Consider the following 13113-nt stretch of genomic DNA (forward strand, 5'->3'; position numbering starts at 1 on the left):
TACTGCTAAGAGAGTGTCATCTAACAGTACCAGTGCAAAGAATGTTATCCAGTTGTTTGGTGCACATCGACAATGTTATTTTGCTGCTAATTATTACTCTATTCCGTCCACGGAGCCAGAGCCACGATTCTCCAGGGGTTCTTGTTTTCATGTACCGTTTCGTAGCACAATTTACATCACATTTAGCAGTGTTCAACAAATTCAGTGGTTTCTGTGTGTGTATTTATATGCTACCATAATGTAAAATGAGTTGTATGTTCTGCTGTAGTAACTAGAATTAAAGGTAAAGGAAAATTAAGGAAAGGAAGTAGGATGTATGGGGTAAGTGGGAGATAAATAAATCGCAGACATTTTTCGTATTACACACAGAGGAACATTCATTTTATTTCCACAAGATAGTAGTTGATATGTATGTCAGAGAACATTAATTGTAGTTAAATATTGCAATGTATTAAATCGTTACAGTGCTGACGTCTTGCATATCACTTGGAGTTACGTGTTGTGTACGGGTAACTTCTGTTATGCAGGAATTTCTCACTGTGTATGCATTAAATGTTTTCAACCTCACTAAACTCACAGCTGGAAATGGTTAAATAAGCGTCATGTAGACGAAGTTAATAGCATAGTCGGCGTTGTCACTTCGTTCCACCACAGTTCGCGTCCATACATACACTCATTAAATTATTAAAGTTCTGCGGAATGTATACTGAAGTAATTCAAGTCTTTTTTTTTCGACCTTCGCGATTTGTACAATGCCGATTGCAGAAATAGTTCAGCGGTCAGACTCCAGTTACAACACAAACGACTCAAGCAGTCCAGTCTTTGCGAAGCAGCCTTGTTTATGTGTGATCCAACAACACCCACAAAGTTCACTGCAAGAGTGGCACACGCGTTGCTGACGACACAGCTAATCACAGGTGGGAGTTCACGTGAGTATTGATGCTAGCAACTGCTCCACGTGACTTGGCGGCATTAATAGGAAGTACTGAGTTCAGGCCGCGTGTTATAATGCGCTGTTGTGGACGTACGCCGCAGCGAGGACACCTCCAACACCATGGCGTTGGAGAACGTGACGTCAGAGCGCTAACGGCACGTCACACGTGTCTTCAGAAGCACCGACTCGTAAGTGCGCCATTGCGTGTACAGGGGTCAGGAAACACACGTGTCATCCTGTCCTATTAGAACAGGGAGCGGCATCGTCAGTCCCACGTGTCACGCAGCTCAGGTATCCACGCGGCAACAGGTGCCTATTTGCAAGTGTACTCTTCGGTGCGCTCGCTACACGTGTCGCACGTGACGTGGCAGCACCAGTGAAACTTGCAACGGCACTGCCACGTGCGCGTATACTGGTGGGTGTTGTAGCCACGACCACAGCATAGGATGTCACAGCTTCCCGTACCTGCGAACAGAGCAAACATCATAAATATTGCTTCATTATGTTAAACGCTATAACGAGTAACAAAATGGCCTTCCTGTCCTTGGCAGGATCATTTCATAAATTAAAACAGGTATTTCAAGCAATTATAGAGGTGGCAGGGATAAAATACAGAGATCGCTAACTTATTTACAACTTTTACAGAAACCAGTTGACCAGTTACAACACAAGCCTTAAACAAAAAATAATATTCATTAATTTTAAATTTAGGCTAGTGTGCGATAGAGAACCTGCAAATGGCCATCATGCATCCGTCCACTGAAATTAATCGTTTATACATCTTTTGTAAACGGAATCGTTCCACAAAATTTTGATAAAAAATCTTTCAAATGGTATGTGGAACATGTAACTAACTAACTAATAAAGGGGGTAAAAGGCTACTAGTAGTTGAGAAACGACTGAGGCAGGATTGCTTCATATCCTCCGAAGCTATTCATTCTGCAAATTGAGCAGGTCATGGAGAAGAAATAAAAAATTTTAGGTTTGCTGATGGTAATGTAGTTCTATCAGAGACAGAAAAGCTCTTGAAAGATCAGTTTGACGGTGTATATAGTGTACCTAATGAGACGAACATCAACGAAAGTTATGGTAATAGAAGGCAGTGAGATAAAATCAGGTGCCGCTGAGGGAATTAAATTAGGAAATTAGGCAGTGAAAGTTGTAGATTAGTTTTGCTATTTGATCAGCGAAGTGAAGAAGGTAGAAGAATACAATATAGACCAGGAACAACAGGGGAAATATTTCTGCAAAACAGAAACTTGTTAACATTGTATATAAGATGAAACGATAGAAAGTTTTTTTCTGCAGGAATTTGTTTGGAGTAAAGCCATGTTTGTAAGTGAAATGTGGACGACAAACATTTCAGAAAAGAAGATTAGATGGATAGATCGGATATATAACGAGAAGGTACTGAAATGAATCAGGCAGCAGAAATTTATGGCACAATATAACTAAAAGAAGGGTTCTGTTGATAGAGCACATCGTGAGGGATCAAGGAAGGTAAAACTTGTAGATGGGAACCAAGGCTTTTCCTACAGCAAACAGATTCAAATGGATGTAGGTAACATTATTGACTCAGAAATGCAGAGATTTGCACAGGATGGACTAGGGTGGAGATGTGCATCAAACCACTCTTCAAGACTGAAGAGTGCAACAACAAGTGCCTAGATTGCATATTGTATTTTCTATTTATTTCGTTACTAGCTGTACCCGGCCACGCGCTTTGCCGTGGCTCAGTCTGCTTAAATGGAAAAGAAAGAAAAGAGGAAGCATACGTTTCTAATATGTATGAGAATTGGATATATGTCCTAATCTCCTCCTCTTTCCTCTGTCCCTCTTCCTCCCCCTTTCTCTATCCATCTCCTCCTCCTCCCTCCTCTCTCAGACTATCACCTCTCCCCTTTCTCTGTCCATCTTCTCCCCCCCCCCTCTCTCTCTCTCCAGCTCTTCTTGCCCCCCTGTCTCTGTCCGTCTCATCCTTCCAGTTTTCTACATCCATTTCCTCCCACCCCTCTGTCCATCTCCTCTCTCTCTCCCCCCCCCCCCCCTCTTTCTCTGACCCCGACCCCGAGCCTTGTTTATTGCTATTGCAGATTCACATTCTGTAGTAATATTCCAATCATAGACCAATAAGCTATAAATACGACTTCCTGTTTGCTAACAACGTTTCAGTACTAAAAGGTATATAGTCTACAAGATTTTGAACAAACGGTTACATTTTATTTATACAGAAGACTGGTATGTTTCCCATATTGCCATAAACAGATCCTGTAACTATGACCAAAATTAGTATGAGAATGTGAAGTGTTACATACTTGCTATAACAAAAAATTAAGATAAGAGAGTAATGAAGACTACCAACTTCTCATGAGTGTGGTGCAGTGCCTTGTATTGATTAAATTTATTCTCTAATTGTGATGTACTTTCAATCACTCATCTCTTGGACAGTGTTACTTTAGGAACATGCCCATACTGTTGCTATTACTCTCATGCTAAACAATGTCTCAGTGAAAGTGTGCTTATTTTCTTCCATTTAGGTTGCACATTAATTTAGATTTTGTAGCTCTAACTGTGTAGTTATTTAACGCTTTTCGCATTTGCAAGTAAACTGCGTCTTGAAGCCTGATCTTTGAGTATGGTTTCCACCCACTACCTTATTACGCCATAAGCAGAAAATCTCCTTCCTTCCTCTGTGATGTTCAGAAGTTTAAGTCCAGATGATGCCATTGTAGACTTGATCATCAACAGAAACCGTTGATAATAATTCTATACTCTTTTCTTTCTGATAAAAAAAATTCTATTTTGTGAAGAGATGTAAAGCAGCTGATTACTTTCTCAGCAGAACTTGACATTATATACAGCTGATGTGTATTTTGTGTCCATTGTGCGCCACTACTTGTTAGACAGTAAATTGATTCTCAGTATCATTCAGTCATTGCTTACAAATGTTTAAGACTTTGAAGTTACTTTGCAACAAACTGTTATCGCAACATGTAGGTATGGGCGTACACAGAGAAGTGTTCGATAAGTCGTTGGCTTTGACAAGTGACATAAAGAATATGCCACAAATGGCATGAGAATGTGAAGTGTTACATACTTGCTATAACAAAAAATTAAGATAAGAGAGTAATGAAGACTACCAACTTCTCATGAGTGTGGTGCAGTGCCTTGTATTGATTAAATTTATTCTCTAATTGTGATGTACTTTCAATCACTCATCTCTTGGACAGTGTTACTTTAGGAATGGCGAGTACAGTGTGATCTTAGTGGCTTTTTTTCCAAAACTTCCTAAGTTTCAGGTCAGTCTGTTGTCTTCCCGGCGGGGTCAGGGATTTTCACCTGCCTCGAGATGACTGGGTGTTGTTGTGTCGTCTTCATCATCATCATTCATCCCCATTACGGTCGGAGGAAGGCAATGGCAAACCACCTCCACTAGGACCTTGCCTAGTACGGCGGTGCTGGTCTCCCGCATCTTTCCCCTACGCTCTGTCAAGGAGTATGGTACTTCATCATCATCATCATCATCATCATCATCATCATCAACAGAAAGATGGCAACAGATTTAAAGTGGCTCTAGAGGGCGTGTTGAGGACCAAATTAGATGAAAATTGAAGTCTGGGAACATCAACCAACGACGCTAAGACAGATTGTTCCAATGCTGGCTCAGACGGGACATAAAGTGTAAACCACTGACTGGCTCGCGGACAGGCAGCGGTAGTATGGATACCCACCAAAAGGCACTAATTACACGCGTTCTGCACATGCGCAAACCATTTGATCAACACTGTCCGAGTGAGTTCGAGCGGCGCATAACTGTCGCGCACATAACGACCCAACAGCCTTACTGCCCCAGCATCAAAAGTTGTAGGTGCCACCGTTTGCGTCTAGGCCCCTTTGACAGCAAGTATGAATTTGTACACTGATGGACTCTGTGTGGAACTTCGTGCCATGGGTCTGACAGTATACAGCACGTTACTTGGCCTGGAATGTATCCATGCCTGTTACATCATCACTGTACCTACAAAAACTCATATTTCCTGCGTAATGAGCTCCTATCCATATTTCTTCCTCAAGACACTCTCTATAATACCTCCAAGTTTGTCAGTATCCGAAGAAGGTCATTGTTTCACCAAGCTGTGTTTTAAATTATTTTATTCTGTACTGCTGGCTTCGAACACGGCCCATTCTCACTTTCATTTATAGCAACAGACGTGGATTGATCATCCTCGTCTCACCATAAAATCGTATTTGTGCACACTATGGCCGTCAGCGTTCATTATGTTGTAATACATGGGTATAAACAACACTTATATACTCTGTTTCGTGGAACTGACCAAATACAGCTGGGTGGAATAATCTCCTTCTTCAGATTTATCGAGACTGTGGTCCCCTCCCAGAAGAAAATGACTAGTTTCGTTTTGTTACAACCTGTAGACAACACCGGGCAAGAAAAGTTAAAAACCCGCACATTAAATTTATAATTTGTGAACCAATTTCAGTGTCAGTTGCAGTGAAAGCTGTACTGATGGAGGACGTCAACTGCAAACTGGGCTCTAAAGTCTACAAATCATGATACTTTTATAAACCATTATTTATTGTTACAATTAGATTAAATTCGTATGTGTGTGTTACTGCCATTTGAAATTCAAATTTTATATCTGTCGAATTGTACCCACTGGTCCCATGCTTTGTAATTCAACGTATAGTATTTACAATTTTAAAGTCTCTCCGTTATTTTATATTTACATGAACACTAGCGGCACCCCTAAGCTATCACTTCTTGTTTTATAAAGCTTTCATCCGAGTTGGCAGTTGACGCACTGCTTTGTCAGTTTTTATTGCAACCAACACTGAACCTCTTTCCACAAGTTCTTGGTTTGTTTGTCGCGTTTTTTTTTATTGACTGATATGTACACGGTGTTCCAAAAGTTAATGCCCTAACTGACAGATGTGATAATGGAGACTGTATTTCGTTAAGCAGTCAGATGTCAGAGATGGGTATTGAGTAAGTATGGAGGTCACTGGCTGCAACTGAAAATAAGCAATATGTTCCAGTCATTTCTTTTTGTGATCAACAAATGTTCAAAATAGGCATCATTAACATAAGTTCAGAGACATATCGTCATAGGAGTACGTCCCATGTTCGAAAATGTGTGGCTGCTGCAAGGATTGTTGTAACTAACTCCTCTGATTCTACAGAGGCAGAAACCCTTCGGTTTGCAGTTAGCCCCAGGGAAAGTATAATGAGCTGAGGGCTCACGATCTTGCAGGCCAATGTAGTCGTACGTGTCCTCTGCGGTCGATACACCGTTTGTCGAAAGTAAGAAGTATTGCTGCTCGCACTGGTTCTGAAAGTGCGCCGGGGCCCCACCACGTTCGAACCATATCGTCCCTCTGATTCGTGGAGGTTACTTCCTATAATAAAATCAGCAGGTGCTCTTGCAAGAACAATCTGTAAATTGGCAACTTGAGTAATGAGGCAACATATGGTGCCCTAGCAAGTAGTCACCCGCAACACTAGACTACGTTTACTGCAAATTGGTTCTGATGGCCTCACATAACTGTTTTATAAGGATTTTCGTCCGCCTATAAATGTAAGTTACAACAACTGTACTAGTCTTCCCAAAAGAACTGAGTGGAAACCAGTCTACAAACACAAGCCGAGGCGGATAATCACCTAATTCTACGTCGGATGAAAAGAATGAAACAGCTGTTCAAACAACACATTCCATACTTAACTATTATGAACAACAAACACAATGGCAAAAGCTTGTGTAGAGACCCGAACTCGAGACCTTTGCCTTTCGTGGGCAAGTGCTCTACCGCCATTTTTTTCTTTTTTTCCTTGATCTCATTTTGTTCCTGATTGTTCGTTCTATTTGTTCGGGGAGGACGTCCCATGACACTTGTTCACGTTCACCGTCGTTCAATTAACTCAGTTTTTTTATTATAGAGGGCGGCTAACCCTCTGACCGAACACGCTGAGCTACCGTACCGGCGACTGACTGAGCTACCCAAGCACCGCTCACGACCCGTCCTCACCGCTTTATTTTCACCTGTACCTCATCTCCTACCTTCCAAACTTCACAGAAGTTGTCCTGTGAAACTTGCAGAACGAGCTATCCTGGAAGAAAGGACCTGTACCTCATCTCTTACCTTCCAAACTTCACAGAAGTTGTCCTGTGAAACTTGCAGAACGAGCTATCCTGGAAGAAAGGATACTGCGGAGACGTGGCTTAGTCACAGCCTGTGGGATGAAATTTTCACTTTGCAGCGGAATGTGCGGTGATTTCAAACTTCGTGGCAGACTGGGTAGCTCAGGCGGTAGACCACTCGCACGTGAAAGGCTATGCCATATCTAAAAAATATCCTTTCTTTCAGGAGTACTAGTTCTGCAAGTTTCGCAGGAGAGCTTCTGTGGAGTTTGGAACATAGGAGAAGAGGTACTGGCAGAATTAAAGCTGTGAGGCTGGGTCGTGAGTCGTGCTTGGGTAGCTCAGGCAGCAAAGCACTTGCCCTCAAAAGGCAAAGGTCCTAAATTCGAGTGTCGGTCCGGCACGCGGCTTTTATCTGCCACGAAGTTTCAACGTACATGTTGTTTACACACATATATTAGTTTTACTATATATATAGAGAGAGAGACATAAATATATGTCTGAACAATATGTACGTTGTTTATGAAATTAATTTTGACCAACAACTAAGTTAAACTATCTAAATTAGTGAATTAACTTGGACTATCACTAGATCAGAAGCTAATGTGGAATCTTCTCTGCTAATCATCCAAGAGGAAACCAACAGTACGCAAAACTTATTAACTAGCTGTCGGTGTGGACTAAATCACACAACCAGTTTCCATTGATACAAGATCCTCAGCTTGCAAATGTATCATGGATTTCTACACCTTCCAAGTCGTATCACTCCCTACAAATCGTTGAGTGAAGAGCCCTTCACTCGGCATTTTGCCCCTGGCTATCTTCTCCTACATAGTTCCAGGCCTCAAACACCTATAAAGCTTTCGCCTGACTTTACGTATCCCATAACTAATGTCCCAGAACCTCTTAATCTGCTTCAGACCTTGAAATCCCTGTCTGTGGTCGTACATAAATACATACTGGTTCGTCATCTCCAAGTACACTACTGGCCATTAAAATTGCTACACCAAGAAGAAATGCAGATGATAAACGGGTATTCATTGGACAAATATATTATCGTGGAATTGACATGTGATTACATTATCAAGCAATTTGGGTGCATAGATCCTGAGAAATCAGTAGCCAGAACAACCACCTCTGGCCGTAATAACGGCCTTCATACGCCTGGGCATTGAGTCAAACAAATGGCTCTGAGCACTATGGGACTCAACTGCTGAGGTCATTAGTCCCCTAGAACTTAGAACTAGTTAAACCTAACTAACCTAAGGACATCACAAACATCCATGCCCGAGGCAGGATTCGAACCTGCGACCGTAGCGGCCTTGCGGTTCCAGACTGCAGCGCCTTTAACCGCACGGCCACTTAGGCCGGCATCAAACAGATCTTGGGTGGCGTGTATAGGCGAAGCTGCCCATGCAGCTTCAAAACGATACCACAGATCATCAAGAGTAGAGACTGGCGTATTGTGACGAGCCAGTTGCTCTGCCAACGTTGACCAGACGTTTTCAGTTGGCGAGCGATCTGGAGAATCTGCTTGCCAGGGCAGCAGTCGAACATTTTCTGTATCCAGAAAGGCCCGTACAGGGCCTGCAACATGCGGTCTTGCATTATCCTGCTGAAATGTAGAGCTTCGCAGGGATCGAATGGAAGGTAGAGCCACAGGTGGTAACACATCTGAAATGTAACGTGCACTGTTCAAAGTGCCGTCAATGCGAACAGGAGGTGACCGAGACGTGTAACCAATGGCACCCCATACTATGACGCCGGGTGATACGCCAATATAGCGATGACGAATACACACTTCCATTGTGCATACACCGCGATGTCGCCAAACACGGATGCGACCATCAAGATGCTGTAAACAGAACCTGGATTCATCCGAAAAAATGATGTTTTGCCTTCGAGCACCCAGGTTCGTCGTGGAGTACACCATCGCAGGCGCTCCTGTCTGTGATGCAGCGTGAAGGGTAACCGCAGCCATGGTCTCCGAGCTGATAGTCAAATGGCTCTGAGCACTATGGGACTTAACATCTATGGTCATCAGTCCACTAGAACTTAGAACTACTTAAACCTAACTAACCTAAGGACATCACACAACATCCAGCCATCACGAGGCACAGAAAATCCCTGACCCCGCCGGGAATCGAACCCGGGAACCCGGGCGTGGGAAGCGAGAACGCTACTGCACGACCACGAGATGCGGGCAGCTGATAGTCCATGCTGCTGCAAACGTCGTCGAACTGTTCGTGCAGATGGTTGTTGGCTTGCAAACGTCTCCATCTGTTGACTCATGGATCGTGACGTGGCTGTACGATCCGTTACAGCCATGCGGATAAGATGCCTGTCATCTCGATTGCTAGTGATACGAGGCCGATGGGATCCAGCACGGCTTTCCGTATTACTCTCCTGAACCCTCCAATTCTATATTCTGCTAACAGTCATTGGATCTTGACCAACGCGAGCAGCAATGTCGCGATACGATAAACCGCAATCGCGATAGGCTACAATCCGAACTTTATCAAAGTCGGAAACGTGATGTTACGCATTTCTCTTCCTTACACGAAGCATCACAACAACGTTTCACCAGGCAACGCCGGTCAACTGCTGTTTGTGTATGAGAAATCGGTTGGAAACTCTCCTCATGTCAGCACGTTGTAGGTGTAGCCACCGGCGCCAACCTTGTGCGAATGCTCTGAAAAGCTAACCATTTGCATATCACAGCATCTTCTTCCTGTCGGTTAAATTTCGCGTCTGTGGCACGTCATTTTCGTGGTGTAGCATTTTAATGGCTAGTAGTGTAGTAGTTGCCATATCCAATGGAAATTTTAGCTGCCACTACATCCCATACAACAAAGCGATGTGGCACAATGGAAATAGATTAGACTCATATTCAGTAGGACTGCAGTTCAATATCCCATACACCTGCTCAGTGTAGTGAATAGTTACCAAATTAGACGATGTGGCACAGCATCGAGACACACTTCTGTGTGTATTTAATTTCGACTACTGTGTGCAAGCGCCTGGAAATGAAGCTGTGAAAGGCTTCGAAAGCGACGCAAATACGCAGCTGAATGGAAAATCGGAAAGAAAATAGCCCATGTGCTCAAAAAGAAAATAGAGAGGGTGAGACGATGGCAGATGGGCGCACTGACCCTTGGCGGTGCGGTTGCAGCGCCGCCCGTGCGTGCCCAGCGAGCCCTTGGCGAGGTCGCGCTCGCAGTAGTTGGGCGACTCGTCCAGGTAGACGAGGTCCTGGCGCCGCGGCTCGCGCGGCCGGTGCCCGTGGCCCCTGGCGGAGGCGCGCAGCACCAGGCGGCGGCCCACCAGCATGACGGGCCGCGCGCGCGCGTACTGCCGCATCAGCGCGTCGCCCACCGCGCGGAACGGCGCCAGCGTCCGCCAGCAGGTCTTCATCGTGCAGCTGCCGGACACGCCGTGGCACTTGCACTCGGTGCGCAGCGTCGCCTTCACCGCCTGCAACACAGTCAAACGGGGCTTGTTTAAAGGGATGCTTCATCGTGCAGCTGCCAGAAATACTGTAGCACCTACACTCGGTGCGCAGTGTCGCCTTCACCGCCTGCAACACAGTCAAATGGGGATTGTTTAAAGGGATGCTTCATCGTGCAGCTGCCAGAAACACCGTGGCACCTGCACTCGATGTGCAGCGACGCCTTCACCGCCTGCAATTCAGTCAAATGGGGATTGTTTAAAGGGATGCTTCATCGTGCAGCTGCCAGAAACACCTTGGCACCTGCACTCGATGCGCAGCATCGCCTTCACCGCCTGCAACTCAGTCAAATGGGGCTTGCTTAAAGGGATGCTTCAACGTGCAGCTGCCAGAAACACCGTAGCACCTGCACTCGATGTGCAGCGACGCCTTCACCGCCTGCAAGACAGTTGAAATGGGCCTGTTTATACTTATGATTCATCGTGGAGCTGCCCACAAACGCTGTGGCATTTGAACACACTGCGCAGCGGCGGCGGCGGCACTGCCGCTGTCTGCAATATAGTTAAATATATGTTTATCGGTGCTTCAATGTGCAGCTGCCTAACCCGTCGTGGCACTTCCAGTTGATGTGAAGCGTTGCCTTCACTGCAATACAGTCTAATGGATCCTGTTTACAAACACGTGCCATAAGGCTGTGGCCAAAAGGGGGGTCCAGGGGTCCAGACCCCCACCTAAACAGCAAATGAAACTACACACCACCTAGTTACTGTGTAGTAAAATTGAAAATATTTTTATTTTCAGTCATACGGCGAAAAAGGGATATGCACTATCGATAGTCAGTAAGACCAGCAATAGAATTGGAAGGAGCATTGGCCGTATTTTGTTGTTTTATTGTCAGCAAAATCGATTTTCGGTCACTTAGTGACCATCCTCAGTGCTCTAATATACAATTAAAATTGGTAGGCACTTGTATCAAGCTTTAACCACAAGCTTAGAGCGATCACATAAACTCGCTCTAAGGTTGTTGTTATAGCTTGATACCAGTGCCTACCAATTTTAATTGTATACTACAGCACTGAGGATGGTCACTAAGTGACCGAAAATCGATTTTGTTGACAATAAAACAACAAAATACGGCCAATGCTCATTTTCCTTCCAATTCTATCCACTATTTGGTCGTGGTGCACACAACACGCCATGGAGTCGCCAATCAAGACGAACAATAGATTTAAACTATCTGCACATTGGCAGCACTATCGGCTATCACCTATCCCTGTTTTAGACAAGATCAGTTGTTCCTCTTGTTTGAGCTCAATTGTTCTAATGGCTCTAAGCACTATGGGACTTAACATCTGAGGTCATCAGTCCCTAAGCTTACACACTACTTAACCTAAATTATCCTAAGGACAAACACACACACCCATGCCCGACGGAGGACACGAACCTCCGCCGGTACGAGCCGCAAAAAGAATTTTTTTTTTTCAGTGGGCTGATTAAAATCGTCCGAAGCAACTGCGCTCTGTATCCATCCCTCTGAAATTTTTTCACACTTTGAAATACTGTGATAACTGAAGTCTGCAATCTCTGCACAATTAAATGTTAAAATATGCATGCATTCATGCACTATCGAATGACTAAACACGCACAATTAAAGAAGAATCATTCAACGTCAAAATTAAATCTTTTGTTGTGATGCATGTTATATTATTTTAAAGCAATATAAAACGGACAGTTTTTCTTAATTCTCCACCGACTTGGGTCGCTGAGCTAGAAATCCCTGGATTCAGAAGGCGAGGTGGTTTGAATCCATTCACCTGCAAGCGTGAAAATGATTTTCTGTGGCATCACATTTTCAGTTCAGGCAAATGCCGGGGTTGGTCCCTACTAGAGGTCACAGCCAATTCCTTCCGAATACCTTTCTTTCCCCGAAAGATTGCAGTTCCCTGAAAGTTACAGCCCGTCTGCTTAAATGAAAAGAGCTGCATCGAAGGAGAGCCTAGCATCTCTTTGGAGATTCCCAGAACTAAAAACCATATGATAAATAAATAATAATCTAAATTCTCCTCATTGAGGGTTACGCATTTGTCTGCTGGGACGTTCTTTAATGCAGAAAATGATGTTTCTTACACTGAAAGAAGTGAACATGAATACATAAGTTAGGAAAGTTGGGAGAGAGTAAGGCTGAATAATTCCAGATCCTCTGCATTTTCGCCACCAAAAACTTCGGCGCGTCGTACAGAATTTCGCTATTCGTCTGCGCCTCACCATCGCCAACAATGGCAGGCATATCGAACATGTCATAGCTAAATCCTAATGTCTGTAGTGACGTTTACATGCTGTATGAAGTGTGTGCACTGGAGTACGGTGAGTCTGTGGACGACCTCTGTCACGCGATGGTAGAAGGAGAGAACCTGATTCCCAAAGGCTCAGCTCCAGACGACGAAACATTTTTATATGGATGGCGTCGATGAGGACATCTAGCAGCATATTCAAGAGTGGCAACACCAGCCCAGTTAGCAATGACCAGAATCATATTCATCATTTGTGTATGCCATACGTCTACTACTCTGGTTCAG

The 13113-nt window shown here is 44.2% G+C and overlaps 1 protein-coding gene across 1 annotated transcript in view; it reads right to left on the reverse strand.

Annotated features, from left to right (window-relative positions):
• Positions 1-390: 390 nt before the first annotated feature.
• LOC126088302 (protein Wnt-2) overlaps positions 391-13113 on the reverse strand; it is a 529210-nt gene continuing 516487 nt past the window's right edge. The window contains exons 4-5 of the mRNA XM_049906433.1: positions 10242-10563; positions 391-1399 (exon numbers count right to left, since the gene is read on the reverse strand). Of these exons, the coding sequence (XP_049762390.1) occupies positions 1248-1399; positions 10242-10563 (474 nt within the window). The 3' untranslated portion in view covers positions 391-1247. The remainder of the gene's footprint in view (positions 1400-10241; positions 10564-13113) is intronic.

This window comes from Schistocerca cancellata, chromosome 6 (assembly GCF_023864275.1).
Source record: "Schistocerca cancellata isolate TAMUIC-IGC-003103 chromosome 6, iqSchCanc2.1, whole genome shotgun sequence".
In the NCBI taxonomy this organism is placed as follows: Eukaryota; Metazoa; Arthropoda; class Insecta; order Orthoptera; family Acrididae; genus Schistocerca; species Schistocerca cancellata.